The 26,214-nt window shown below is 45.2% G+C and overlaps 1 protein-coding gene across 1 annotated transcript in view; it reads left to right on the forward strand.

Annotated features, from left to right (window-relative positions):
* LOC130571620 (low-density lipoprotein receptor-related protein 1-like) overlaps nt 1–26,214 on the forward strand; it is a 58,751-nt gene that overhangs the window by 13,478 nt on the left and 19,059 nt on the right. Inside the window, exons 12-29 of the mRNA XM_057362746.1 lie at nt 130–246; nt 512–640; nt 765–887; nt 4,097–4,237; nt 5,144–5,334; nt 5,600–5,783; nt 19,566–19,651; nt 19,732–19,851; nt 20,066–20,253; nt 21,295–21,500; nt 21,726–21,914; nt 22,636–22,784; nt 23,178–23,271; nt 23,366–23,482; nt 23,592–23,711; nt 24,877–24,999; nt 25,140–25,265; nt 25,728–25,844. Coding sequence (XP_057218729.1) covers nt 130–246; nt 512–640; nt 765–887; nt 4,097–4,237; nt 5,144–5,334; nt 5,600–5,783; nt 19,566–19,651; nt 19,732–19,851; nt 20,066–20,253; nt 21,295–21,500; nt 21,726–21,914; nt 22,636–22,784; nt 23,178–23,271; nt 23,366–23,482; nt 23,592–23,711; nt 24,877–24,999; nt 25,140–25,265; nt 25,728–25,844 — 2,520 coding nt within the window. The remainder of the gene's footprint in view (nt 1–129; nt 247–511; nt 641–764; nt 888–4,096; nt 4,238–5,143; nt 5,335–5,599; nt 5,784–19,565; nt 19,652–19,731; nt 19,852–20,065; nt 20,254–21,294; nt 21,501–21,725; nt 21,915–22,635; nt 22,785–23,177; nt 23,272–23,365; nt 23,483–23,591; nt 23,712–24,876; nt 25,000–25,139; nt 25,266–25,727; nt 25,845–26,214) is intronic.

Below are 26,214 nucleotides of genomic sequence, written 5' to 3' on the forward strand. Positions count from 1 at the left end.
AACAGTACACACAAACACACATAGCTCATTGTTATCATAAAAGAGTTTATTTTGCGATAACACCAAACTGGACTTATTTGTATTGTCCTATGAATAATTGACTAACTTCTCTTCTGATGCTTAACTTAGATAAGTTCTGCTCAGCGATGCAGTTTGAGTGCGGGAATCATCGCTGTATCTCCAGAAGCTGGGTTTGTGACGGGGCAGATGACTGTGAAGACGGGTCAGATGAGGACAGCAGATGCAGTGGGTCCACATCCTTAACAGCAGCCACATTCTTTTCTTTAATGTCACATACAATAAAACTGAATATACAGCAGGAAATAATCATCATTTTTCCCAAAAGTATTGGATTATAAGAAAGTGGGCTATGATATTATTGGTTAATATTTTTGCATAAAAGATAGATGTTGTTCTAATTTTCATTGAAAAATTGAGTTTATATGAATTTTTTATTAAAAGGTGATTAATAAAATGTATATCATGGTTATGAATGGTGTGATTTCCTTAGAAAATAAGACGTGCAGTGCGGACGCTTTCCAGTGTCCAGACTCACACAAGTGTGTCCCTCAGCACTGGATGTGTGATGGAGACAGAGACTGCCCGGATGGAGCCGATGAGAGTGTGAAGGCCGACTGTGGTTAGTCAAAAACATCTGTGTGCATTTATTAAAATTTGGCGTGTTGCTACGGACATGTGAGATACAGTAACTCAAATCTTGTTGAGAGAATCTTGTTGTAATTGTTTATTTCTTTTTCTGTCAGTGTTCAATAACACGTGTAAGACAGGAGAGTTCATGTGTCAGAACAGACAGTGTATCCCCAAACACTTTGTGTGCGACCACGACAATGACTGTGGCGATGGATCTGATGAATCTTCAGTGTGCGGTATGTCCACAATTCTTTCTCATTTCTAATTCTTTCTAATGTTTGTATAAAGTATCTGTATATGCAGACAGTGTCTTTAATGACAATAAAAAGTGGGGCAACAGCAATATGATAAGTCAAGTAATATAGTACATTTGCTAACTGTAGACTGTCACGGTCCCACCGTCTTGTTTATGAAATTCTAGTCGTGTGGCGGGATCGGGACAGAGCCCTTAGGTTTTATGTGAGAAAACCATGAGTTGTTTGTTTTTACCTCTCAAGTGTTTTCTCGTGTCTTGTCATTGGCCCCGCCCCTCTCGTCTCATGTATTGCCTTCCTCCCGTGTCTCATGTTTCCCACCTGCCCTGTGTAATTATCCCTCGTTTGTCTCTCCCTATATATACCCTCATGTTTCTTTGTCTTGTTGCTCGTGGATTGTACTACGTCTGTTCTGTGTACTGTGTATGAGTGCTTCATGTTCCTGCCCGTGTCATTTAAGCAAGTTAAGTTTAGTCAGTGGAAGTGTTTGTCTAGTGTTGTTCTAGTTAGTTTATGTGCCTGTGTAGTCTGATTGTTTATCGCTTTGTCTTTGTTATTTTACCCCCTCGTGGGTTTTTGTTTTGTCTATTGTTTATTAAAAATCCTTGTTAACCCCTTCATCACTGCCTGCCGGCAATTGGGTTCTCCACGCTCATATCGTGACAGAATCCACGAGCCAAGACCGAACCCAGCAGGCAGCATGGACGCTATACGTTCCCGCCAGGCTCGTCTCCTCTGTGGCATTCGCCAGGGAACCGGAGACGTAGATGACTACGCGGGCCGGTTCCTTGAAGTCGCAGAGGAGACGTGTTCGGAGAGGAGGAGTTGGTGACGCTTTTCAACGCCGGTCTCAGGGAGCCACTCACGCGTGCGGAGATGAGGTCACTGAGACCGCTGGACTTTGATGCGATATGGCTGTATGCCGCGGATCGATCAGAGTCCAGGATCTCAGTTCAACCCACCTTCCCATCTCCGCTGGCCGCGATCCCTGAGGGCCGTCCCCTGAAGATTGGGGTTGTGGGCGTCGCCACACCGTCCTCTCCACCATCGGCGAGTCTCGGTGGGAAGCGGGGGAGGCGAGCATCCTAGGGCTCCACGTCTGAGGAGTCCCAGCCGGAACCAGCCGCACCCTTTGCCTCTTTCCTTCAGCCGACCTCCAGGCGGGTGGCTCGTCTGAAGAGAAAGAGGCAGCGGCGGGCAGCGGCGGGCAGCGGCGGGCAGCGGCGGGCAGCGCGGACTTCCCTCCCGTCCAGTGTCCAGTCCGGTGTCCAGTCCGGTGATCCAGCCGGCGTCCAGTCGGTGGTCCAACCGGCGTCCAGTCCGGAGATCCAGCCGATGTCCAGTCCAGTGTCCAGTCCGGTGCAGCCGGCGTCCAGTTCGGTGCAGCCGGCGTCCAGTTCGGTGCAGCCGGCATCCAGTCCGGTGTCCAGTCTTGTGTCCAGTCCTGTGTCCAGTCCGGTGCAGCCGGTACCCAGTCCGGTGCAGCCGGAATCCAGTCCGGTGCAGCCGGCGTCCCGTCCGGTGTCCAGTCCTGTGTCCAGTCCGGTGCAGCCGGCGTCCCGTCCGGTGATCCAGCCGGCGTCCCAGCCGGTGATCCAGCCGGCATTCCAGCCGGTGATCCAGCCGGCGTCCCAGCCGGTGATCCAGCCGGCATTAAGCCCTGTCCAGCCGGCGTCAAGCCCTGTCCAGCCGGCCTTCCAGCCGGCATCAAGCCCTGTCCAGCCGGCCTTCCAGCCGGCGTCAAGCCCTGTCCAACCGGCCTTCCAGCCGGCGTCAAGCCCTTTCCAGCCGGCCTTCCAGCCGGCGAACAAGCCCTTTCCAGCCGGTCTTCCAGCCGGTCCCTGGGAGACTCCCAGGGTCAAAGACTGTTCCCCCCAGGACTTATCCGAAGTCCCCCAGGACTCCGCGCCCTCGAGCGCAGCCGGGGACTGGGACTATTCCCCAATCCGTTTGGTTTACCCCCCATGAACTCTTGTTTTGCCCCACCCCCCCTCCCATGTTTGTTATTTTTATTAAGTCACCCCAATCCTTTAGTCTTGTTGTCTTGTCTGCCCCTTGTCTTGTTCACCATGTTTGTCTGGTTGTTGTCTTTGGTCCAGTCTGTCAGGTCTTGTTAGTCAACCCCTTGGTGAACACCTGGAGTTGTTCATTAAGGGGGGGGGGCTCTGTCACGGTCCCACCGTCTTGTTTATGAAATTCTAGTCATGTGGCTGGATCGGGACAGAGCCCTTAGGTTTTATGTGAGAAAACCATGAGTTGTTTGTTTTTACCTCTCATGTATTTTCTCGTGTCTTGTCATTGGCCCCGCCCCTCTCGTCTCATGTATTGCCTTCCTCCCGTGTCTAATGTTTCCCACCTGCCCTGTGTAATTATCCCTCGTTTGTCTCTCCCTATATATACTGTAGCAGGGTGGAAGGATAACTCGACAAGGAGAGCTCAGTAAACAATCCCCGAAGGGTGGATTTATTCACACAACACCAGCAAACGTGACAACCCAAACAAAAGTCCCAGTGGTGGCCGGCTTCCTCTCGGTGTGGTGCTCTCTTCCAATATCCCCTGTGGGGTGTCCGTGCGGTGCTCGTGGCGGCGTTGATCGGGTCACACACTGCTTTCTATGGGAAGAGGAAAAATCACAGAGTTAGTTTCGGCTCCTTCCTGGAGAGGGTTCTCCTCTCTTCTGGCGAGCTCTTGGCTTATGAGCCCGCGAGCTGATCGCTTGCAGCTATGCCCGATCAGCCCGAGATGAGGGAAGACAGGTGCTCCTTGTGCGTTTCCAGGGCAACTGATATGCGCTCGGGACGCTCATCACAATACCCTCATGTTTCTTTGTCTTGTTGCTCGTGGATTGTACTACGTCTGTTCTGTGTACTGTGTATGAGTGCTTCGTGTTCCTGCCCGTGTAATTTAAGCAAGTTAAGTTTAGTCAGTGTAAGTGTTTGTCTAGTGTTGTTCTAGTTAGTTTATGTGCCTGTGTAGTCTGATTGTTTATCCCTTTGTCTTTGTTATTTTACCCCCTCGTGGGTTTTTGTTTTGTCTATTGTTTATTAAAAATCCTTGTTAACCCCTTCATCACTGCCTGCCTGCAATTGGGTTCTTCTCCATGCACCGCTGTGACAGTAGACAACAAGTTTTTAAAATAGATGATTTCCTTGTCTCATATTTCTTTAATGAGTCTGTATTTGTCTTTGTAGAGTATCCAGCTTGTAAGGCCAATGAGTTTCGCTGTGATAATGGCCGTTGTCTGATTCAGAAGTCTTGGGAATGTGATGGAGAGTTTGACTGTCATGATCACTCAGATGAAGCTCCCAAAAACCCGAACTGCAATGGCCCTGGTATGAATAAACACATAAACACCAACCCTGCTGGAGTAATGTGACACTGTTGTGTCAGTGAAGTCAATGAAGACTTTGAGTCACAGAACAATGCTGGCAAACTAATCTAAAATCAAGTTGGGAATGTCTGAAAACAAATCTGAAAACAAAAAAATCCCAAATCATAATTACAAATCTGAAAGCGCACTATGAAATCTATTTAATTTTTATTTCATTTTAGTTTTTGCTTATTCTTTTTTTATAATTTTGCTTTAAACTTATTTCAGTTTATTTTTGTGGCAACATATCGATTTTTTTAGTCAAAATTTTGGTCAATATTTGATTTGATTTCAATGAACAGAAACATTTTAAAAGTTTTAATTTTAGTAAACTAAAATAACCTTGGTCCAAATACGTGCAGACGCGTCGGAATGATTTATGATAAAAATATGGTAAAAAGATGCTCGCGATCACAAGGCACTCGCAAAACACTCGCTTAACACTTAACTCTGATTACACATGAGACTACCGAGTATCTAGCAAACGCGAGCATCTCTTTTATCATAAACCCTTTCGATGCAAATTAAGTTCACATGACGCGCCGAACACATATTTTGACATGATGTGCCACACACACATTCTTGCACCCCCGGAAGAGGAGTCCGCCACTGAGGAGTACATGCGTGTCTGGATCCCTGTGATAACTTAAAAACTATAAATGGTATTTTCAATATATTGTACATGTAAGACTATCACAAATGCTTCTCACTATTTGGCACAAGTTCATTTTTGTTTTCCACCGGCCTGATGCAATCAATGAAACTTCTGTCAAAATGTTGCGCACCAGAGTACATTTATTGTTAATTCATCACAAAATCACGAATCAGTAAATGCATTTAACGATTTTTCCTCTCTTTGTTCTTCAAGCAGAAAAAAAATGTAACGAGACGGCATATGCATGTGGAAACGGTCGATGCATTAATGAGACGTTACTTTGCAATCGCAATGATGACTGTGGAGATGGTACGGATGAACTCAACTGCTTCATTGATGAATGTGTGAACAGTAAACTGAGCGGCTGCTCTCAGCTCTGTGAGGACCTGAAGATCGGCTTTAAGGTAAACATTTCTGAATCATGTTTAGAAGTGTCCATTGGCACGATTGGGCCTTTTTCCACTCTCACTAGTTTAAATAGTCCCCTAATCATGTACAGCAGTAAATTCTATTTCATTTCAAAGGTTTTATCTATCCACATTTTTTTGAATCCACAGTTTCTTTCTGAAATTGTGTTTGATAATAATATTAAAAAAAATGTTTATGACTTCTATATATCAAGACACACTGGCACCTGATACTCATGTCTTTTGTTGTTTGTGTCTCCAGTGCAGGTGTCACCCTGGCTTCAGACTGAAGGATGATGGGAAGACGTGTGTGGATGTAGATGAGTGTTCCAGCACATATCCCTGCACACAGCACTGCATTAACACACACGGCAGTTTCCGCTGTGTGTGTGTGGACGGCTTTCAGCTCAGCCCCACTGACCCCACCGTCTGCAAGTCCACCTCGGGTACAGTCTGACTAGTCTTATTATGGACAGTACATTTAAGAACGTTATGAATCACTGGTCCATTTATGAATAATGCAATATCGCTCGAGTAGGAGTGTAAGTAGTGTTCTTATATCTTCATGGCTGTGATTAGGCCAGAGGCACAAGGCAATCACAGCCATGCAGATATAAGAACACTACATACACGACTACGAGAGCGATATTGCATTTATACATCAGTTCGACGGCACAAGTGTGTAGATAAACCAGAAACAACGTCGGAGTGTCTTTAAACCCCTCTTGTTTTAAAGGAAATGGGAACTACTTTCTTCCGCGACTTTTAAATGGCAACTCACCGAAGATGTGTTAATCCCATTTCTATTATCTTGACTGAGACCCGCGTCCCGCACTGTAATTTTTTTAAACAATGAGCAGAGCGTTCAATTGCTAGAGACACCGCCAACACTGACAACATTTAGTTTCACTTAAAGGAGGGGTGTCCGATTTCTGTGAGCCGTTGTTGATGTTCAAATCACCAAAACAGACACACCCATACCCCCATCTTTCGCATTCGTCAGTGCTCGGCTCGACTAATGTCCGTCCTGTGCATTGTACACCTTACTGCTGATTGGCTACTGTTTTGGTACTCGGCCGACTTTGTCTAAACAAGCGTATTTTCGGAAATCGGACACCCCGCCTTTAAGTGTGTTCCAATTATCATGGTGTATGGTCGCCACCTAGTGGCCATTTTCCAGTATTGAATTTTGCACAGTGTTGAGATTTAGATCTCATTCATCATACAGCAGTAGCCTAGTTTCGGTTAACAACGCGAATAATCTTTGCTTGGCGAAAGATATGCCTGTAAGTTTATTTACTATCTGGAAGCATTGATTCTTGGAAGTTAAACTGTGATCGATATAATGATAATGAGAGAAAGTCCCATCGCATCACATGTACACCCATGTGCAGATCGCAGTGCACGCGTTTATATGTCGGCTATACCAAACGAATTAATGTGCAGTTAGTAATTTCATATCTTGTTTATTGTAGCACAAGACGACTGAATATTAAGATGTCTAATAAACACAGACTTTCTTGTTACATGATTTTGGCATTGTTGTTAAGATTGCAAATTATTGGTATAATCGCCCGTAACGGCTGAAGCGAGGTGAAAAAATAAATAAAGCGATTTGACACGGGATTTGAACCCATGCAATAAAGCGAGGCAGCCTGTTACTACAGTAACAATCACACTAACCTAGCTATTTCGCAACGATAGTTGCCGCGGATCTTTGCAATAAAATCAAGATGTCACAACAATATGCAGCTGGATGAATCAAGGGAATATGCCCGTGTTAACTTGTGACCTCTGTGTTATTTATCTCTTATGAAATGTAACGTTAGTAAAGTTTACAAGTACAGTTTAGTACAGTCTTTTTAGACGGAATGGTTTCCATTTGATGGCCCCTGTAGTGAAAGAACGATGCTCATTACTACCGTGTTAACTTGTGACTTAAGTTCACTATGTCTCAATTCATTGTGATGTTACATTAAATTTTTACGCTTTTTCTAACCGAAAGGCTGCTTATAACTGTCACTTTGAGAACGCGTTAGCTTGCGACTTCGGTTCACAAGCTCATCTGTGTAGTTAAACCTTATTACATTTTGTGGTTTATGATTTTCACCAGTTGAACCATAACACCACCATAGCACCCTCTGACTCGCACAGATGTTTAATGTGCTGCAAACTTTGTCATTTATCTCGCCGTCAATCTGTAATAAAACATCAATAAGCGCATCTAATCTAAATGACACGTAGTAATTTGATGCATAGTTATCGACTTCATTGGCTAAATGCCGTAACTCTCTAGCTAATTGTGCGCCCGCCAGAGGGTGCGTTTACACTTGGCATTAACATGCGATCTCGGTGATCCGAACAAGCAGATCGGATCTTCAGACAATCAGGACACAGCGCGTTTACACTTGTCATCAAGTGGCTTCCACATCTGGATAACTGATCGGATCTCTATAGTTTCCTGCCCATTAATCGTATTATATTGTATTGTCATTGTGTTGAATGTCTGTACTAGAAGCTTCCAACACCAAAGAAAATTCCTTGTGTGTGCAAGCACACTTGGCAATAAAGCTCTTCTGATTCTGATTCTGATTCTGATTATTTTAATAAGCCTGCAATTTAAAAATAGCCCCGGTGCGAGGAGATTTCACACAACACGTATAACGGGGAGGATGAGCATGTTACAGATTTGATACGCAGCCATGTTGAACTCGAGGCAGCGGTGGGAAATAAACCATGGTTAAAACGATTAATGATCATATATGTGAAAGTATAAGCAGAAGACGTTTGTAAAATGACACAAGCTTTTGTACTTGAGCTGTGGCGGGTTTCACTCGCGCACACGCACGCAGGCCGAAGTTCCTATGATCAAAAGCGACCACTTACATCGCTCTCGTCTATTTGGGTTGGTTCTGCTGAAAGTGACAGCGCGTCGTTTCTTTTGTCTTCGCCCTAAATATCGTGCTTACTGACATCAGCTATAAGCAACACTATACAATCTTGTTTCTGTGTGTAAATGATATACGGTGTATTCAGAGCTCCGTTTCAAGCTGCCCGTCTGCCGCTTAGTGCTGGGGGATCGATCCTGAAGTATCGATACTTTCGATACTGAGGTAGTATCGAAAAGGATCGATCCTAACATAAAAATATCGATACTAATGTGTTTTTAGTATTTACTACCGTTTTTATTTATTTACTAATGTAGCTAATACTTGTACAATGAAGAAAAACTATTTCCCATACACCTAGTTTTGCACACGTTGCTCCTCCTGTCCTGCTGTGTTTTGTAGTCCGCTATCACGTGACTCAGCAGCGCCAAGCGCAAGAACGCAGACGCTGCTGCAGCCAGCGAAAAGATTTATCACCTCGGTGAATAAAAACACTGCGAACTGCGATGTATGGCAGTGGGCCTTTGGGGTTAAAAAAACAAAGATTGAAAGTACTTTATTATTTAAGCACTTTATTTACTTTGTGTCGCAAAAAATTGTGTGCACTATGTTTATAAATTCACTTAAAAAAGTGTAATGAAAGGGAAACATTTTTAATTTTAATTAATTTGTTCTATTGTTTTGTCTAAACATTACACTGAACAAAAACGGAAAAGCAGTTTTAAAATCTTTGTTCTTGAGTAATAAATTTGTCCACTTTGGTTTTTTTAAAAGCTAGAGAAGTAGTACTGGGATAACGAGAAATTGTTCCCTTTCTGTCGGTCTCTCGACGTTGTGTCAAACCGACAGATGGGTTCGTCCCTGAGAACCAATCGCTTCCGACTACTTAGAAAATTGGCAAATGAAATTTGCATGCCGGACTCCGCCCCAGGAAATCCGGGTATAAAAGGGAGACGGCGTGCTTCATTCATTCACCTTTTGTTCTTCGGAGCCTTCGCTTGTGAAGATCAACTCTCGCTACTACTTAGCAACTCCACATTGCCGGTTCTACGACGTGGTGCAGCGGACGGTCCCTTCCTGCGGCGACTTCCCCTGGGCGTCTCGGCGGTTCCAGAGGTGTTCGAGCATTCTAAAAGAGCAAATTTCTCCAGCGTGGCATGTCCCGCTGTTCTCGTGGATGCAACACACTCATCGAGGAGGGGGACGGACACGAGGTCTGCTTCCAGTACGCTGGGGCAGCCCTTGTGGATACATCCTGCCCACACTGCGGGCGGTTGACGATTCACACGTTGCGTCACGGGTGGCTGTGTTCCCACAGGGCTCAGCCACCACCTCGTCTGCTTCCCGTTCCGTGACGGCAGGACTATGGCCCTGCCGCCCGCTACGGAGAGCAGCGAGGGTGATATGAGGATTACTGTGAGCGCTAATCCGTCAGCCACTGGCTCGCGGACTGTTCGCACCTCGTCTTGCTCGTCTGACCGTTCCCCATGAGACGGTCCTCCGTCTTATTCCTCAATCACATATCGGACACGGTACGTGATGATGAGATGTCTGTTGCAGCATCGGAGGGTGACTTACTGGCATCAGACTCCGACGATTCCTTGAAGCTCCCTCCCTCAGGGGGTCGAGATCAGGAAGAAGCGGACGTCGAAATGTCAGCCATGCTTTCCCGGGCCGGCGGCGTTGGGATGCAGTGCCCGCACTGCCTCTCCCAATGCTCGCGGCTGGATACATGGTACCTCGGGTTTGAGAGCGGCTCCATGCCGTACTCGCCCCAGTGCCGTGTTTCCCCGGAAGTGCATGAGGAACTTAGTACGACCTGGAACACCCCCTTCGGTGCGTGCACGTCAACTAGTTCCATCACCCTTTCTTCCCTCGATGGTGGGGCAGCTAGAGGATACGTCGAGTCCCCCTGGGGCTCGACCTAGACTCCCGTCCAAAGCACGTAGGCTTTTCGGCATCCAGGATGTCGAGAGCTTACTCTGCTGCGGGCCAAGCTGTCCCCTCTCTACACGCTATGGCCATCCTGAGGCCAAGACGTTCAGAGAGCTCCACGAGGGTAAGACCGACCCAGCGCTTATGCAGGAACTCCGCGCCATCACCGACCTCGCTCTACGGGTGACCAACGTGACCGCGCGGGCCCTGGGTAGGGCGATGTCCACACATGTGGTCCAGGAGAGACACCTCTGGCCAAACCCTGCACAGATGGGTTGCGAGAAAGTCCGCTTTGTGTTGATGCACATGAGACCGCTCCAACACTGGCTTCTTAGTCGAGTTCCCTGGAGAGCGTGGCACACCGGCAGCAGGCAGATGGTGATTACGCCTCGCTGCCGACGCACCCTAACCCCTTGGTCTTCCATGACCTTCCTTCGGGCAGGGGTACCCCTAGGGCAGGTCGAGGCATGTCGTGGTGACGACGGACGCCTCCCTGCAGGGTTGGGGTGCAGTGTGCAACGGGCACGCAGTGTCGGGGCTTTGGACGGGCCCCCGCCTGCACTGGCATATCAATTGCGTAGAGTTGTGGACCGTGCTACTCGCACTGAAGAAGCTGCAACCTCTCGTGCAGGGCAAGCACGTGCTGGTCCGGTTGGACAGCACTACGGCAGTAGCGTATATCAATCGTCAGGGTGGCGTTCGCTCACTGCAGTTAACACGACTTGCCCGACGCCTCCTCCGGTGGAGTCAGCAGGTGACCCGCTCCCTGCGTGCCACGTATATCCCAGGCGACCTGAACCAGACAGCCGATGCGCTCTCTCGTCAGTGTACGCCTCGCGGAGAGTGGCGACTCCACCCCCGCGCAGTCCAGCTCATTTGGGTGCAGTTCGGGCAGGCCCAGGTAGACCTGTTCGCCTCCCTCGAAACCACCCATTGCCCGCTTTGGTACTCTCTGACCGAGGCACCCCTCGGCACGAATGCCCTAGCGCACAGCTGGCCGCGGGACAAGCGGAAGTACGCCTTCCCCCCAGTGAGCCTCATTGCACAGACCCTGTGCAAGGTCAAGGAAGAGGAGCAGCAAGTGTTACTCGTTGCGCCACACTGGCCCAACCGGACTTGGTTCTCGGAGCTAATGCTCTTGACGACAGCTCCCCCCTGGCCGATTCCCCTGACGAAGGACCTGCTTTCCCAGGGGAAGGGCACGTTATGGCATCCCAGGCCAGACCTCTGGAACCTCCATGTCTGGCCTCTGGACGGGACGAGGAGATCCTGAGTGGTCTGCCCCCAGCGGTGGTAGCTACCATTTCTCAGGCTAGGGCACCTGCCACTAGGCGACTGTACGCCTACAAGTGGCGCCTCTTCTCGACCTGGTGTGCTTCTCGAGGAGAAGACCCACGGAGTTGTGCGATCGGGTCCGTGCTGTCCTTCCTACAAGAGAGACTCGAGACTAACCTCTCCCCCTCCACACTGAAAGTGTATGTAGCCGCCATTGCCGCTCATCACAACTCAGTTGCTGGGAAGTCTCTAGGGCAGCACGACCTGGTCATTAGGTTCCTAAAGGGCGCTAGGAGGCGCAATCCGCCTCGTCCGCGCTCCATACCCTCTTGGGACCTGGATGTAGCCCTGACAGGTCTCACCAGGCCCCCCTTCGAGCCCCTAGGGGATGCCTCTCTTCCTCATCTCACGATGAAGACGGTTCTCCTTATGGCGCTCGCCTCCATCAAGAGGGTAGGGGATCTACAGGCTTTCTCCGTGTCCCCTGACTGCCTAGAATTCGGACCCAGGGATTCTCACGTTATCCTGAGACCTCGGCCCGGCTACGTGCCCAAGGTTCCCACCGCTCCCTTTCGGGACCAGGTGGTGAACTTACAGGCGCTCCCCACTGGGGAGGAAGACCCAACCCCGTCCGTGTTGTGTCCAGTACGCGCGCTGCGCCTTTACTTAGACCGCACGCAGAGCCACAGAGCTCTGAGCAGCTCTTTGTCTGTTTTGGAGATCAGCAGGGAGGGCTGTCTCAAACAGAGATTGGCGAGGCGCCTCTCTGGCAGACATCTGCAGAGCTGCGGGTTGGGCTACACCCATCACCTTCGCGAGGTCCTACAGCCTCCGCGTAAAACCGGTATCGGCTCGAGTCTTGCAGTCAGGCAAGACTGGCGGCCGGTAGGGTGTACGCCTATGACAGTACCTTCCCCCTTTTTCCTAAGGGGGTCAGCGTACTAACTAGCCTCCCTTCTTCCCCCACTGGGTGAAGAACAGGCACTCCATCCATCACTAAGCAAGCACCTCCTGCGGGCGGGCTGGGCAGAGCAGCCCTGCCCCTTAGGCCGGGTATCACCTGAGTTATTCGCAACATAGCTCTAACCGGACCTAGTGCTACCAGACGTTGCAACCCCCCAGTAGGGCGGTTCCGTCTGATGTATCCTCATGCTGGTTCCCACCTTGGTAACCCATGACCTCCTTAGGTGGACCTCCACCTCGCGGTTAACTCCTTCAGTCCGCACTTTCTTCCCATGAGTTCTCCCCCATCGGTGAGACCATGTTGGTATCTCCACTAGTCTCCTCCCTGTGGTAGGAAGTGGTCTCTGTAGCGCATCCCCCGCTTGAGGAAGTAGCGCTTACCCAGTGGCCTTACGGTTCCGGGCGGCTTCTCGCTGTTAGAGAAACAAGGCCGCCGCCTGTGAGGCCGAAGGTAGGGGCCTTCCCACCTTTCAAGAAAGCACTGGGACCCCCTACCTACCCACTGGTAGGTTACAATTTTGCGGTAGCGCTCACGGCTGACACGCCCAGGCCAGTCACCGTCGCTTCGTTGAGATTGTGACAGGGCACAGTGTTATGGCGTTTTCCATTGGAACCCCATCTGTCGGTTCGACACAACGTCGAGAGACCGACAGAAAGGAACGTCTCGGGTTACGTTTGTAACCTCGGTTCCCTGATGGAGGGAACAAGGCGTTGTGTCCTCCTTGCCACAACACGTGCTGTCCTCCATCAGGGAACCGAGGTTACAAACGTAACCGAGACGTTTTGTTATATATCGTTTTTCTGTTCTGTTAATCTGTTATTGTTACTATTTTCCAGTAATAATTTGGTGCAAAGTTCATGTTTGCAAATTCGATAGATAAATAAAATAGATTTATTTGGTTTAAATGATGTCCAGTGTTGTAACATCTACATGATTAATTAGCCTACAGGCACATTAAGAGCACAAATCACAAATTTTAGTGGTCATGAAAATGTATTCAGATTTAGCATATTAATGATGCATTCATCTGATAAATCATGACATTTCATCAACAGGAAAGTAAATGTAAGTTAAAGTGAATGCTTTTTAAAAGTTAAAAGTATTGGTATCGGTATCGAAATCGGCAATACTGGCCCTGCATTTACTTGGTATCGGATCGATACTAAATTTGACAGTATCACCCACCACTACGTGCCGCTTAATCTGTTTTCCGGGGATGGTACTTTCGAGTCAGATCCGTGGGCGTGGCTTGTTGGTTTTGACTAAATCTTTGGTGTTTCAAATCTTACGAAACCTTTACCCTAACCCACACCCTAACCTTACTCTAACCATCTAAACTACATATGATTGTTAAAATTGATGAAAAAACACGTTTGGGTGATGACGTCAGACTCGAAACACCAAGGATTTAGTGAGAGCCGTATGAGACACAAGCGGCAGCAGCCCTCGGGGAACCGGAGATTTCATATCTTGTTTATTGTATGCCAGTTTTACAAAAAAAAGAGAACGCTGTCACGACTTGCGTGGTGGAAGAACCCAAATGCAGGCAGACGGTGGTGAAGGGCAGGGTTCGTACGGTCATGAAAAACCTGGAAAAGTTATGAAATTTTAAAATCGAACTTTCCAGGTCTGAAAAAGTGTTGGAAAATGAATAAACCCAAAAAGTTTTGGAAAAGTCATGGAAATTGTCCAAAGAATACCTGTAAAAAATAAAATGTTTAATTGCTAATTTTAACTAATTGGTAAATCAGGCGATCTTGCGAACAGGCAAAGCAGAGGGAGTGCTCGCTGTGAGAGGGCCCTTGCTGCAGCCAGCAACGTAACGTAAAAGTAAATGTCTCTGATAAATTGTGGATGTAAATTTAGAAAATTCCAGGAAAATGCCGAATTAATAATGCGTGGCTTCATTCAGATAAGTATAATGTAAGGTTTGAAAGAAATCATCATCCAGGACGTGCAAAATGTCAACTCTGCAATTTTTTTTGACATTTCGAACATGGGAGAGGCAGCCCATGGAAGTAGCCACGCTAAAGGCGCGAAGCACCAGTTTGCTGTTGCGCACGAAGAAACTTTGAACCCCATCACCGGGTTTTTAAATCCGAGGAATGCCGTGACACCCACAGCCAGCTGCGGTGCTTCACTTAAGTCCTCCATCAAACAAGGGACCATTTCGGATGCTGTGTCAAGAAACGAAGCCCTAACTGCAAAGGTATTGTGGGCACTAAAGGTGGCTAATTCTCACTATTACAAGTCGTGTGAAGATATAAGGCAAGTTTTTCCTGGTATGTTTCCCGACAGCAAGATAGCTGCCAGATTTGCATGCGGCGAACGTAAATGTTTGTATATTTGCACGTTTGGACTGGCTCCTTATTTTAAAAAACTAACTTTGTCAAACATATCTGACAAAGACACTGGAGAGAACGCATATTATTGTCAAAAGGACAATAATATGTTTCTCTCCACACATAACCAAAGACTTAGTCATGGCTCTGCCTCAGGACCAGGAAATCCAAGACTAAAAGAAGCAGAACCATGACAGAACGCATCACATAAGTAAACATTCTGAAAAAAGATAAACTGCTTCATGTGTTTGTTTGCTAGCAATCTAACTTCTTCAGAGTAACGCAGTTGCGAGGACAGCATAGTCCGAGTTAGTTTAGTGACGGAGTGATACAAACAGTCAGTGAAGCGGTTCAACGGTCAGTTCCCGTAATGATCCTGGTGGAATATCTCACGGCTATCAGCCAATCAGATTCGAGAACCAGAGAGAACGGATGTATAAAGCGTATATACAACATGCTTTCTTCCTATTTTTTTGTATTTGATGGTGTACAGTATGTGCACATACTTGCTGTTGTTTTATTTCATGTGCCATTAGTGTTCCATTAAAGGAATAGTAAAATTATGTAAAATTCTGTCATCATTTACTCACCCTGTCATTTCAAGCATGTACGACTTTCTTTCTTCCGCAGAACACAAAAGAAGATATCTTGCAGAATGTTGTTAACTGGCACCCATTCACTTGCATTGTTTTGTGTTCTAGAATAGAATAGAATAGAATAGAATAGAATAGAATAGAATAGAATAGAATAGAATAGAATGAGCTTTATTGGCCAAGTATGTTTCCACATACAAGGAATTTGTTATAGTGACAGAAGCTCCACAGTGCAACAGAAAGACAGCAACAGGACAGAACACAGATGATAAAAAAAAAAAATAATATACAATAATATAGAAATAGGCAATGTACAAAACAGCAAAAACACAATATACAATATAGACAATTATGTATGTACAGGTCCGATATGTGCATGTGTGAATAAATAATGTAAAATAGAGTTGTGTGTTCCGCGTTTAATGTCAAGTGTTCATAAGATGGATTGCCTGAGGGAAGAAACTGTTCCTGTGTCTGTCCGTTCTGGTGCTCAGTGCTCTGTAGCGTCAACCAGACAGTAACAGTTCAAAAAGGGAGTGTGCTGGGTGTGAGGGGTACAGAGTGATTTTACCAGCCCTTTTGCTCATTCTGGATGAGTACAGTTCTTGGAGAGTGGGAATGGTTGTACCAATGATACGCTCAGCAGTCCGGACTACCCTCCGTAGTCTTCTGAGATCAGATTTGGTAGCTGAGCAGAACCAGACAGTTATAGAAGTGCAGAAGATGGATTCGATGATGGCAGAGTAGAACTGTTTCAGCAACTCCTGTGGCAGGTTGAACTTCCTCAGCTGGCGAAGGAAGTACAGCCTCTGCTGGGCTTTTTTAACAATAGAGTCAATGTGAGTGTCCCACTTCAGATCCTGAGAAATTGTGGTGCCCAGGAAGTCCACTGCAGTCACAGTGCTGTTCATGATGGTGAGTTTGGGGAGAACAGGGGGCTTTCTCCTGAAGTCCACGACCATCTCAACAGTTTTAAGTGTGTTAAGCTCCAGGTTGTTAAGACTGCACCAGACAGCCAGCTCCTTGACCACCTGTCTGTAAGCAGACTCGTCACCGTCCTGAATGAGGCCGATCAGTGTGGTGTCGTCTGCAAACTTCAGGAGCTTGACAGAGGGGTCTTTAGATGTGCAATCATTTGTGTAAAGGGAGAAGAGCAGTGGGGAGAGAACACAGCCCTGAGGAGCTCCAGTGCTGATGGTGCAGGTGTTGGATTTGAATTTACCAAGCTTTACTAACTGCTGCCTGTCTGTCAAGAAGCTGTTGATCCACTGACAGACAGGGGTGGGGACGGAGAGCTGTGCCAGTTTATTCTGAAGGGTGTCCGTGATGATGGTGTTAAAAGCGGAGCTGAAGTCCACAAACAGGATCCTCGCATAGGTCCCTGGTCTGTCCAGATGCTGAAGGATGAAGTGCAGTCCCGTGTTGACAGCATCATCCACAGACCTGTTTGCTCTGTAGGCAAACTGCAGGGGGTCCAGTAAGGGACCAGTGATGTCCTTCAGATAGGCCAAAACCAGTCTTTCAAATGATTTCATGGCCACAGACGTTTGAGCCACAGGTCTGTAGTCATTAAGTCCAGTAATTTTGGGTTTCTTTGGGACTGGGATGATGGTGGAGCGTTTGAAGCATGAGGGGACTTTGCACAGCTCCAGTGATCTGTTGAAGATCTGTGTGAAGATGGGGGTCAGCTGGTCAGCACATATTTTTAGGCAGGCTGGTGACACACCGTCTGGGCCTGGTGCTTTCCTTCTTTTGTTCTTTCTGAAGACCTGGCGCACATCTTCTTCAGTGATCTGAATTGTAGGTGTGGGAGAGAGGGGGGTTGCTGAAGGTGTGAATGGTTGTGTGGAGAGGTGTTCAGGGCGGGTGTGGGGTGTTTTTTCAAACCGGCAATAAAACTTGTTCAAGTCATCAGCTAGTTGTTGGTTCTCTAAAGTGCTGGGGGATGGTGTCTTGTAACTGGTGATATCTTTCAGACCTTTCCACACTGAAGCAGGATCACTGGAAGAGAATTTGTTCCTTAAGTTGTCAGAATAATTCCTCTTTGCCCCTCTGATCTCCTTTACAGTGTGAATTTGTGACATGTGATGTGCTGTCTATATTTTGGCAGTTCGCGGGAGAGATTTGCTTTATTAAAGTCCCCGAGAATAATTAAAACAGAGTCCGGGTGTTGTTGTTCTGTGTCTGTGATCTGATCAGCGAGTTTCTGTAAAGCTGAGCTCACGTGCGCTTGCGGAGGAATGTAAACACTCACGAGAATGAACGAACAGAACTCCCGCGGTGAGTAGAACGGTTTGCAGTTATTGAAGAGTGTTTCTAGATCTGAACAGCACATCTTCTTTAACACGGTTACATCTGTACACCACCTCTCATTGATGTAAAAGCACGTCCCGCCGCCGCGCGATTTCCCTGTTGATTCCACGTCGCGATCTGCTCTGATCAGCTGGAAGTTAGGAAGTTGTAACGCGCTGTCTGCAATGGCGCAATGGCGCCAGGTTTCCGTGAAACACAGAGCAGCAGAGTTAGAAAAGTCCTTGTTAAACCGGGAAAGCAGAAGGAGTTCGTCTGTTTTGTTGGGTAGAGAGCGGAGATTCGCCAGATGGATGCTAGGCAATGGCATTCGAAATCCGCGCTGTCTGAGCTTCACAAGCGCGCCGGCTCGCTTCCCCCGTCTGCGCGTCCTCCTGAAGCGTTTGACCAGAGCTACGGCTCCGCCAACAACAATGTCCAGCAAAACGTCAGAAAACTCAAAAACCGGTAAAAGATTATGTGGTGTGTTCTGCCGAATGTTCAGCAGGTCATCCCTGTTAAAACTGATCGTATTTGAGAAACAAAAAAACAGGAAAATCAAACAAAAACAGTACAAACACTGAAGAGCAAAGCACAGTAGCTGCCATCTGTGGCGCCATCTTGATTTTTGATTCTACGGAAGAAAGAAAGTCAAAAAGGTTTGAAATGACAAGAAGGTGAGTAAATGATGAGAATTTTCATTTCTGGGTGAACTATCACTTTAAGCCAGCTGAAAAAATGACATGTTTCTTTTTACGTTAATACACACTTTTATTATGCACATTTTATCTATACACACAATATTTGAAAGAAAGAAATCGCGACACACGGCTTGTTCTAATGGGATTGTCGCGCCGCATCCGGTGTAGACACGGTGTTAGCCAGGACTATCCACCGATCTTGGTGATCCGAACAAGCAGATCGGATCTTCAGACAATCAGGACACAGCGCGTTTACACTTGTCATCAAGTGGCTTCCACATCTGGATAACTGATCGGATCTCTATAGTTTCCCGCCCATTATTTTAATAAGCCTGCAATTTAAAAATAGCCCCGGTGCGGGGATATTTCACACAACACGTATAACGGGGAGGATGAGCATGTTACAGATTTGATACGCAGCCATGTTGAACTCGAGGCAGCGGTGGGAAGTAAACCATGGTTAAAACGATTAATGATCATATATGTGAAAGTATAAGCAGAGGACGTTTGTAAAATGACACAAGCTTTTGTACTTGAGCTGTGGCGGGTTTCACTCGGTGTCGCAAACAATTGTGTGCACTTTGTTTATAAATTCACTTAAAAAAGTGTAATGAAAGGGAAACATGTTAATTTGTTCTATTATTTTGTCTAAACATTACACTGAACAAAAACGGAAAAGCAGTTTTAAAATCTTTGTTCTTGAGTAATAAATTTGTCCACTTTTTTTTTTTTAAAGCTAGAGAAGTAGTACTGGGATAACGAGAAATTGTTTTGTTATATATCGTTTTTCTGTTCTGTTAATCTGTTATTGTTACTATTTTCCAGTAATAATTTGGTGCAAAGTTCATGTTTGCAAATTCGATAGATAAATAAATTAGATTTATTTGGTTTAAATGATGTCCAGTGTTGTAACATCTACATGATTAATTAGCCTACAGGCACATTAAGAGCACAAATCACAAAATATTTTAGTGGTCATGAAAATGTATTCAGATTTAGCATATTAATGATGCATTCATCTGATAAATCATGACATTTCATTAACAGGAAACTTTCATTTTATTCTGGGACTAGTCTTAAGCCTTTATCTGTGAAACCAGGCATAAGTATTTTAAGGTGCTGCAAGACGTTTCTGTCAAGTTTCTGTTTTTTATTGAGAATCGCAGAAGAATTCAATGTCAATGTATAGTCTTGGTGCTCATTTACTGAATAAGAGTTTCTTTATTTTCTGTTTTGTATAGACGAGGAGCCGTTCCTTATCTTTGCCAACCGTTACTACTTGAGGAAGCTCAGCCTCGATGGTACAAACTACACTCTTATAAAGCAGGTACGGTTTTTGTTTCGCTACAACAAGATGCACCTTTTTACTTTCTCATGTAATCGTTTTTGCATGGTGTTTATTTCTAGGGTTTGAACAACGCTGTTGCTTTAGATTTCGACTATCGGCAGCAGATGATCTACTGGACGGATGTGACGACTCAAGGCAGCATGATACGACGCATGCACATCAATGGCAGCAATGTGCAGGTAAAAAATGTAACTGTATCGAAATATTTAATCAAATTGTTCTGTATCGTTTAGCATTGGATTGGCTGTTTGACAATGTTGCCAGTTTATCTCACATAAATAAAGGAAATTAAACAGTGTGCAGATCTCTCCTCTTTTATTCTATACTTTCATTTTAGCGATCCTGCGCCTGCATAAGATAATATGGATGTACATACTTATTTTTGTTTGTCAGGTTCTTCACCGCACATCTCTCAGTAACCCTGATGGTGTGGCTGTTGATTGGGTGGGTGGAAATCTGTACTGGTGTGATAAAGGACGAGACACTATCGAGGTATCCAAGTTGAACGGAGCGTACAGAACTGTGTTGGTCAACACTGGACTGCGGGAACCGAGAGCCGTAGCTGTGGATGTCCGTAATGGGTAAACTGTGACAACTATTGAACTCTTTTCTGTTATTGATGAGATTTTCTGTACTTGCATATGGCAGGCCATGTGAACAGCTGCTAACGCGGCATCTACTCATATACATCTACAGTGAATCAGTCTTTTTTTGTTTGAAATGCTATTTTTATGAAAATCGCTCACATTCAAGTATTGATAAAAGCAAATGAATGAAGCTACAATTTAAAACAAAGTTTACTTGTTTTAAAGCTGAGGAGTAACAAATAACTAATAATAATAACAACATTTGAAATGTTTGGGTACAATGACGTTATTGTTTTGAGAATAGATGAATGTGTCCCGGTGTATCTATGCTTTGAATTGATTTGATATTTTCTGTTGTTTGTCTTTTTTACTGAGCGTTTCTCTCTTTGCTGCTGCAGTTAGCCATTATCCAACTCATTTAAAGATGTTGAACAGAATAACAATAACACCAAATTATATTTTAATGTCCAGAACATAATATCGAGTAGGGGCATTGTGTAATGTGATATGCAGTAGTCTTTAAGAAAACAAAGCCTCCAGCTAACTGCAGGATAATAACGTTGGAAATCGAATTCACATTGAGCACCTCGGTTCTTTCAGATCCAGTAATGTTCAAAGTGTTCTGGCATACCATATAACCATTTATCTTTTTTTTTAATAGTTTTATATTGATAAAACTACTATTGAATAAGTTTAAGTGTGTGTTACATTAACTGGCGTGGTTTGCTCCATAGGGAGAAATTGAATATATGAATTTGTTTTAAGGCTTCAATGTTTCACATGACATAACAGATGTTGAGTCTTATTTGGGACTCGATTTGACCAGATATTCGGCTAAACGGTGTTTAATAAATAGGAATCATGTGGATTTCTCCTGAACTATATCATTCTCTATTTTATTGTGTGGTCATTTTGCCTTTGAAATTGTGACGTAGTGGTTCATCTTCAATTTTATGTTCACCCCGAATCCCGTGTGTGGTAGAAAAATTGACACATCAGAAAGTTTGTGTTAACACTGATTTTTCTCGCTGTCAGATATCTGTACTGGTCAGACTGGGGTGATAATCCTCATATCGGACGCATTGGGATGGACGGCACTAACAGAAGCGTGATCATACAGGACAAGATAACCTGGCCCAACGGACTCACTCTAGACTTCATCAATGACCGAATCTACTGGGCCGACGCCAGAGAGGACTACATCGAATTCGCCAGCTTAGATGGGTCCAACAGACACAGGGGTGAGGAAACAGAGAGTGTTCTGTTAAGGCAAAGAACAGCAAACAGCTTATCAAAAACAATCACCATATCGCCTGTTTGTTCTGTTTTAAAAATCTAAATTGTAAATTTACAATTTATGCCTGGTATGATTCCTGGGAAAACCCATGATGCTGTCATTGCAATGCTATTTCTGCTGTTTGTTAGATATGCTTGTTTAGTTGTTTATTCTCGTCTTTGTACTGCAGTTTTGACTCAGGACATTCCGCACATCTTTGCCATGACGTTGTTTGAGGAGTACATCTACTGGACGGACTGGGAGACGAAATCCATCAACAGAGCTCACAAGACCCTCGGGACCAACAAGACCGTGCTGATCAGCACCCTGCACAGACCCATGGACATCCACATCTACCACCCCTACAGACAACCTGAGGGTCAGGACACAAACACACCAACAAAATCTCATGGCAATGCGTTACTTTGTTTACAAAATGGCTCCTTTGTATGAGTCCTTAAAATGACATTCGTGCAGTTAAGTGCTGTACAGTCTGCTTTCACGCCAGTGATGGTTAGGTTTAGGTTTTTGTATGATCGACATTGTACAGATTTATAGACCATTTCATTGGACGTGCGCGCCAGGACTGCAGTTAACTTCCGCTCTGTGTTTGGCTAGTGTCTAATAATATAACTATTTATATTTTATTTAATGTATGTTAATATTCATTTGTATTATTGTTATATTGTATATGAATTTTATTAAATAAACAATATGTTGAATGGGTCCTTTAGTTTGGTCGCATTTAAAGAAACCGTATGATACATTGACATCTGGCGGTTGAGCTTGGTATCGCAGTCTAAATTCAAAATATTAGAGAGACAAGTTTAGCCAAGTAATGGTTCTTCGGCTTCTTTGCTTGTTATCATAAATAATCTACAGGCACTCTACTTTGCGAATGTGTACCGGAAGTTAAAGGCAGTCCACGAACGCGCGCATGCGCAGTAACGTTTGTTGGTATTGTTGCTTTGAAACCGTCTATATGAACGAGAGATTCAGCTTTTCACACACTCCTTAACCAGATTATTGATTGTGTTTAACATGTGATTGCATGTTATCCACATGTTTTATTTCATTTGAAATGTTGTCTCTTGTCGTAGTCACGAATCACCCATGTCAGACAGACAACGGCGGATGCAGTAACTTGTGTCTGCTGTCACCGGGTGGAGGTTATAAATGTGCCTGCCCCACAAACTTCTACCTGGCTGCTGATGGGAGACAGTGCATGTCCAACTGCACCGCCAGTCAGGTACATACAATAAACAACAACAGAAAAAGACCACTAACTTGAAGCAACTAACGTGCTCATAAATATTGATAAAATGAACATTTTAGCAGATATGCACAATTTAAATGTAAAGTCTCAATGAAGGAAAAAAAATGTCTAGTTGCACAAGATGGCGCTGGTGAGCTTTTGAGACGCCAGAGTCGGCAGACAAATTTATGGTTGTATAAACTTTATATACAAACCTAAATTAGTCTGCTGACCCTGGCATCCCAAAAGTTCACCGGCGCCATCTTGTGCAACTAGCGAATTCGGTCTCTTCAGATTTCCCTTCAAGCCAACTCTTTCAAGCCAGTTTATGGAGATCTTAAGCCCAGTCAGACTAACTAAAATGTATTGTTTAACATCTGTAATCAGTTTGTCTGCAAAAACGACAAGTGTATCCCCTTCTGGTGGAAGTGCGACACAGAGGACGACTGTGGCGACCGATCCGACGAGCCCGCAGACTGCCGTGAGTTATGGGGATTTCCTCAGTCTTTCACAATCAGTATGAGCATCTGAGAGCGGCGTTTTCAAGCATGTCTGTGGTTCTGTGTGTTTAACAGCCGAGTTTAAATGCAGACCTGGTCAGTTCCAGTGCGGCACTGGCATCTGCACAAACCCAGCGTACATCTGTGATGGAGACAACGACTGCCAGGACAACTCTGATGAGGCCAACTGCGGTACATTTCACCCCTTCAGACTAAAGATATAACATTCCCTCAGCTGACTGAAGCAGGCAAAAAAATAAAGTGACTTATTGCTTTGTTTATGTTTGTGTGTTCCTTGCAGATATCCACGTGTGTCTGCCCAGTCAGTTTAAATGCACCAGTCCTAGTCGCTGTATTCCAGGAATATTCCGCTGTAATGGTCAGGACAACTGCGGCGAGGGAGAGGACGAGAAAGACTGCCGTGAGCTGATTTGCATTACTTTTCTGAATTTCTTCAATTTATTTGTGTAGTGCTTTAGGGCAGAAACATAATTTGTGCTTGTTGCACATTGCATTTGTGTTTGCGTATTCATTGGACGTGCGTGCCTGGAGTGCAGTTAATTTCCGCTTTGTTTGGCTAGTGTCTAATAGTGTCTAATAATTAAATAAACAATTTGTTGAATGGGTCCTGTAGTTTGGTTTAAAGAAACAGTATGGTACTCTAGCTTGGTATTGCAGTCTACATTCAAAATATTGGCGAGACAAGTTTAGCCAAGTAACGTTTCTTCTGGGTTTCTTTTGCTTGTTATCATAAATAATCTACAGTCACTCTATTATTTGTGAATGTGTACCGGAAGTTGAGGGCAGTCCACGAACGTGCGCATGTGCACTAGCATTTGCTTACATTGTTGCTTTGAAACAGTCTTTCACGAGTTCACCTGAACAGATAATGAAGATAGCAGGGGTAGTAAGTATGCGTGTTTGGCGTGCTGTCCGGGGAGCGGGTTCCGAGCTCGCCAGTTCCATCCGAACCCGGTACACTCCCGCCCCCCAATAGGGGCGAGTGTGCCGAGCTCGGAAACGGCTGAACCCAGAACTCACCCCCCGGAGTCCTGCTATCAACAAGCTCAAGTGGAAGGGCCGGGGAGGTGGTGGGATGTGTAATCCTTTAGGGATGGCTTCAGGTAAAAATCTTGTCTACTTATGTGCTGGTTCGCTTGAGCTGATAGGGTAGAGTCTATGATTGCTGATTGCGAACCAGCCGGTCTTAGTTATATGCTCTGGCTTCTCCCGAACTTTGTTAATCGTTAGTCAACCATTAACATCATTTATTGTGAACATTTTAAGCCAAAGGCATAAAAGTGGAAAAGATTTTGAGGAGATCCAGACTTACATTCTGTACTATCACTATCACTTCAAGTTCATATTCTTGATATTGATGCTGTATATATATAAAACAAACAGTTAACATTTATTGTGAAGTTCTCGGAACAGGCCGAAGTGATGCAGACACCAGATTGTTTATTGTTTGCCATTGTTTACTCCTCAGTAATGTATTTGCCATGCATACATTGTGTCCTGTGTTACACGTGACATCTGTTGTGGATAATGTGGTTGGAGTATAACGTGTTTATTTGTGTATGCAGCGGAGGTGACGTGTGCACCTAACCAGTTCCAGTGCTCTATAACCAAGCGCTGTATCCCGCGGGTGTGGGTGTGTGACCGCGACAATGACTGCGTGGATGGATCTGATGAACCCGCCAACTGCAGTGAGTTTATCAGTAACATGATTTGACATTCAGACGTTGTTTCACTACATTCTCTCATCAAGAACTCTGTCACACTATGGCACTGAAACACAGCAGTGAATATTATAGGCGTTCATAATGTTTATTCGGTCTCTGTGTAGCTCAAATGACGTGTGGTGTGGATGAGTTTCGCTGTAAAGATTCTGGCCGCTGTATCCCAGCTCGCTGGAAATGCGACGGAGAGGACGACTGTGGCGACTCTTCAGATGAACCCAAAGAGGAGTGTGGTGTGTACATACACAACCATGAGACCCCAGAAACATCTTCACAGTCTTGAATACTATTAATACAGCAGTATGTACCAGAATTATGAGAAAACTGTAAGGTCCACCCTGTTGATTAACTGCATATGCTGGTTTGGTAGGTTTTGAAGCATGGTAGCTGGTTTAAGCTGGTCCTGAGCTGCACATGACCAGCTAAGGACCAGCTTAAACCAGCACAAACCAGCTAACATGCTTCAAAACCTACCAAACCAGCATATGCAGTTTTTTTCAACAGGGCAAACTCCTCTGTCCATCCTTAAAATCATATGCAATGGCCTGACAGAATCTCAGAATTTATCATTGCTTACATACAGTACATTGAAATGTTGAAACAAATGGCATTTATTATACAAAATGTGTCGAAGTAAAATTGTCTATATATTTTTTGGGGGGGTCACTGGACGTACATTTTTTTGTGATATCTAGATGAGAGGACGTGTGAGCCGTATCAGTTCCGCTGTAAAAACAACCGATGTGTGCCTGGCCGCTGGCAGTGTGACTATGACAACGACTGCGGCGACAACTCAGACGAGGACAAGTGTTGTGAGTTTACACGACCATCTGCACAACACGTTACATATGAGCGCTGAGACCCAACAGGTCCAAAACAGACTTCAGGCCGCTTAAAGAAACACATCCAGACAGATGTAGCAGTAAAAAACTCTTACTTTGCCTGATAGTAGGGCTGTCACGATTATTAAATAATCGTCTCATCGCGATTGTTTGACCTCATCGCGATGGTTTCAGATCATCGCAATTATCGCACATCTCTATAGAAGACACTAGGGGGAGCTGTAGTGCATCTGCATATTGCATATTTTAGTGTATATATGGTTACTAAAGCATGGTAATACTTGTAAAATGTACCACCACAACACAATCACTTAAAAAAAAACTAAAACATACAAATTAC

The sequence above is a fragment of the Triplophysa rosa genome, linkage group LG20 (assembly GCF_024868665.1).
Source record: "Triplophysa rosa linkage group LG20, Trosa_1v2, whole genome shotgun sequence".
Taxonomy (NCBI): domain Eukaryota; kingdom Metazoa; phylum Chordata; class Actinopteri; order Cypriniformes; family Nemacheilidae; genus Triplophysa; species Triplophysa rosa.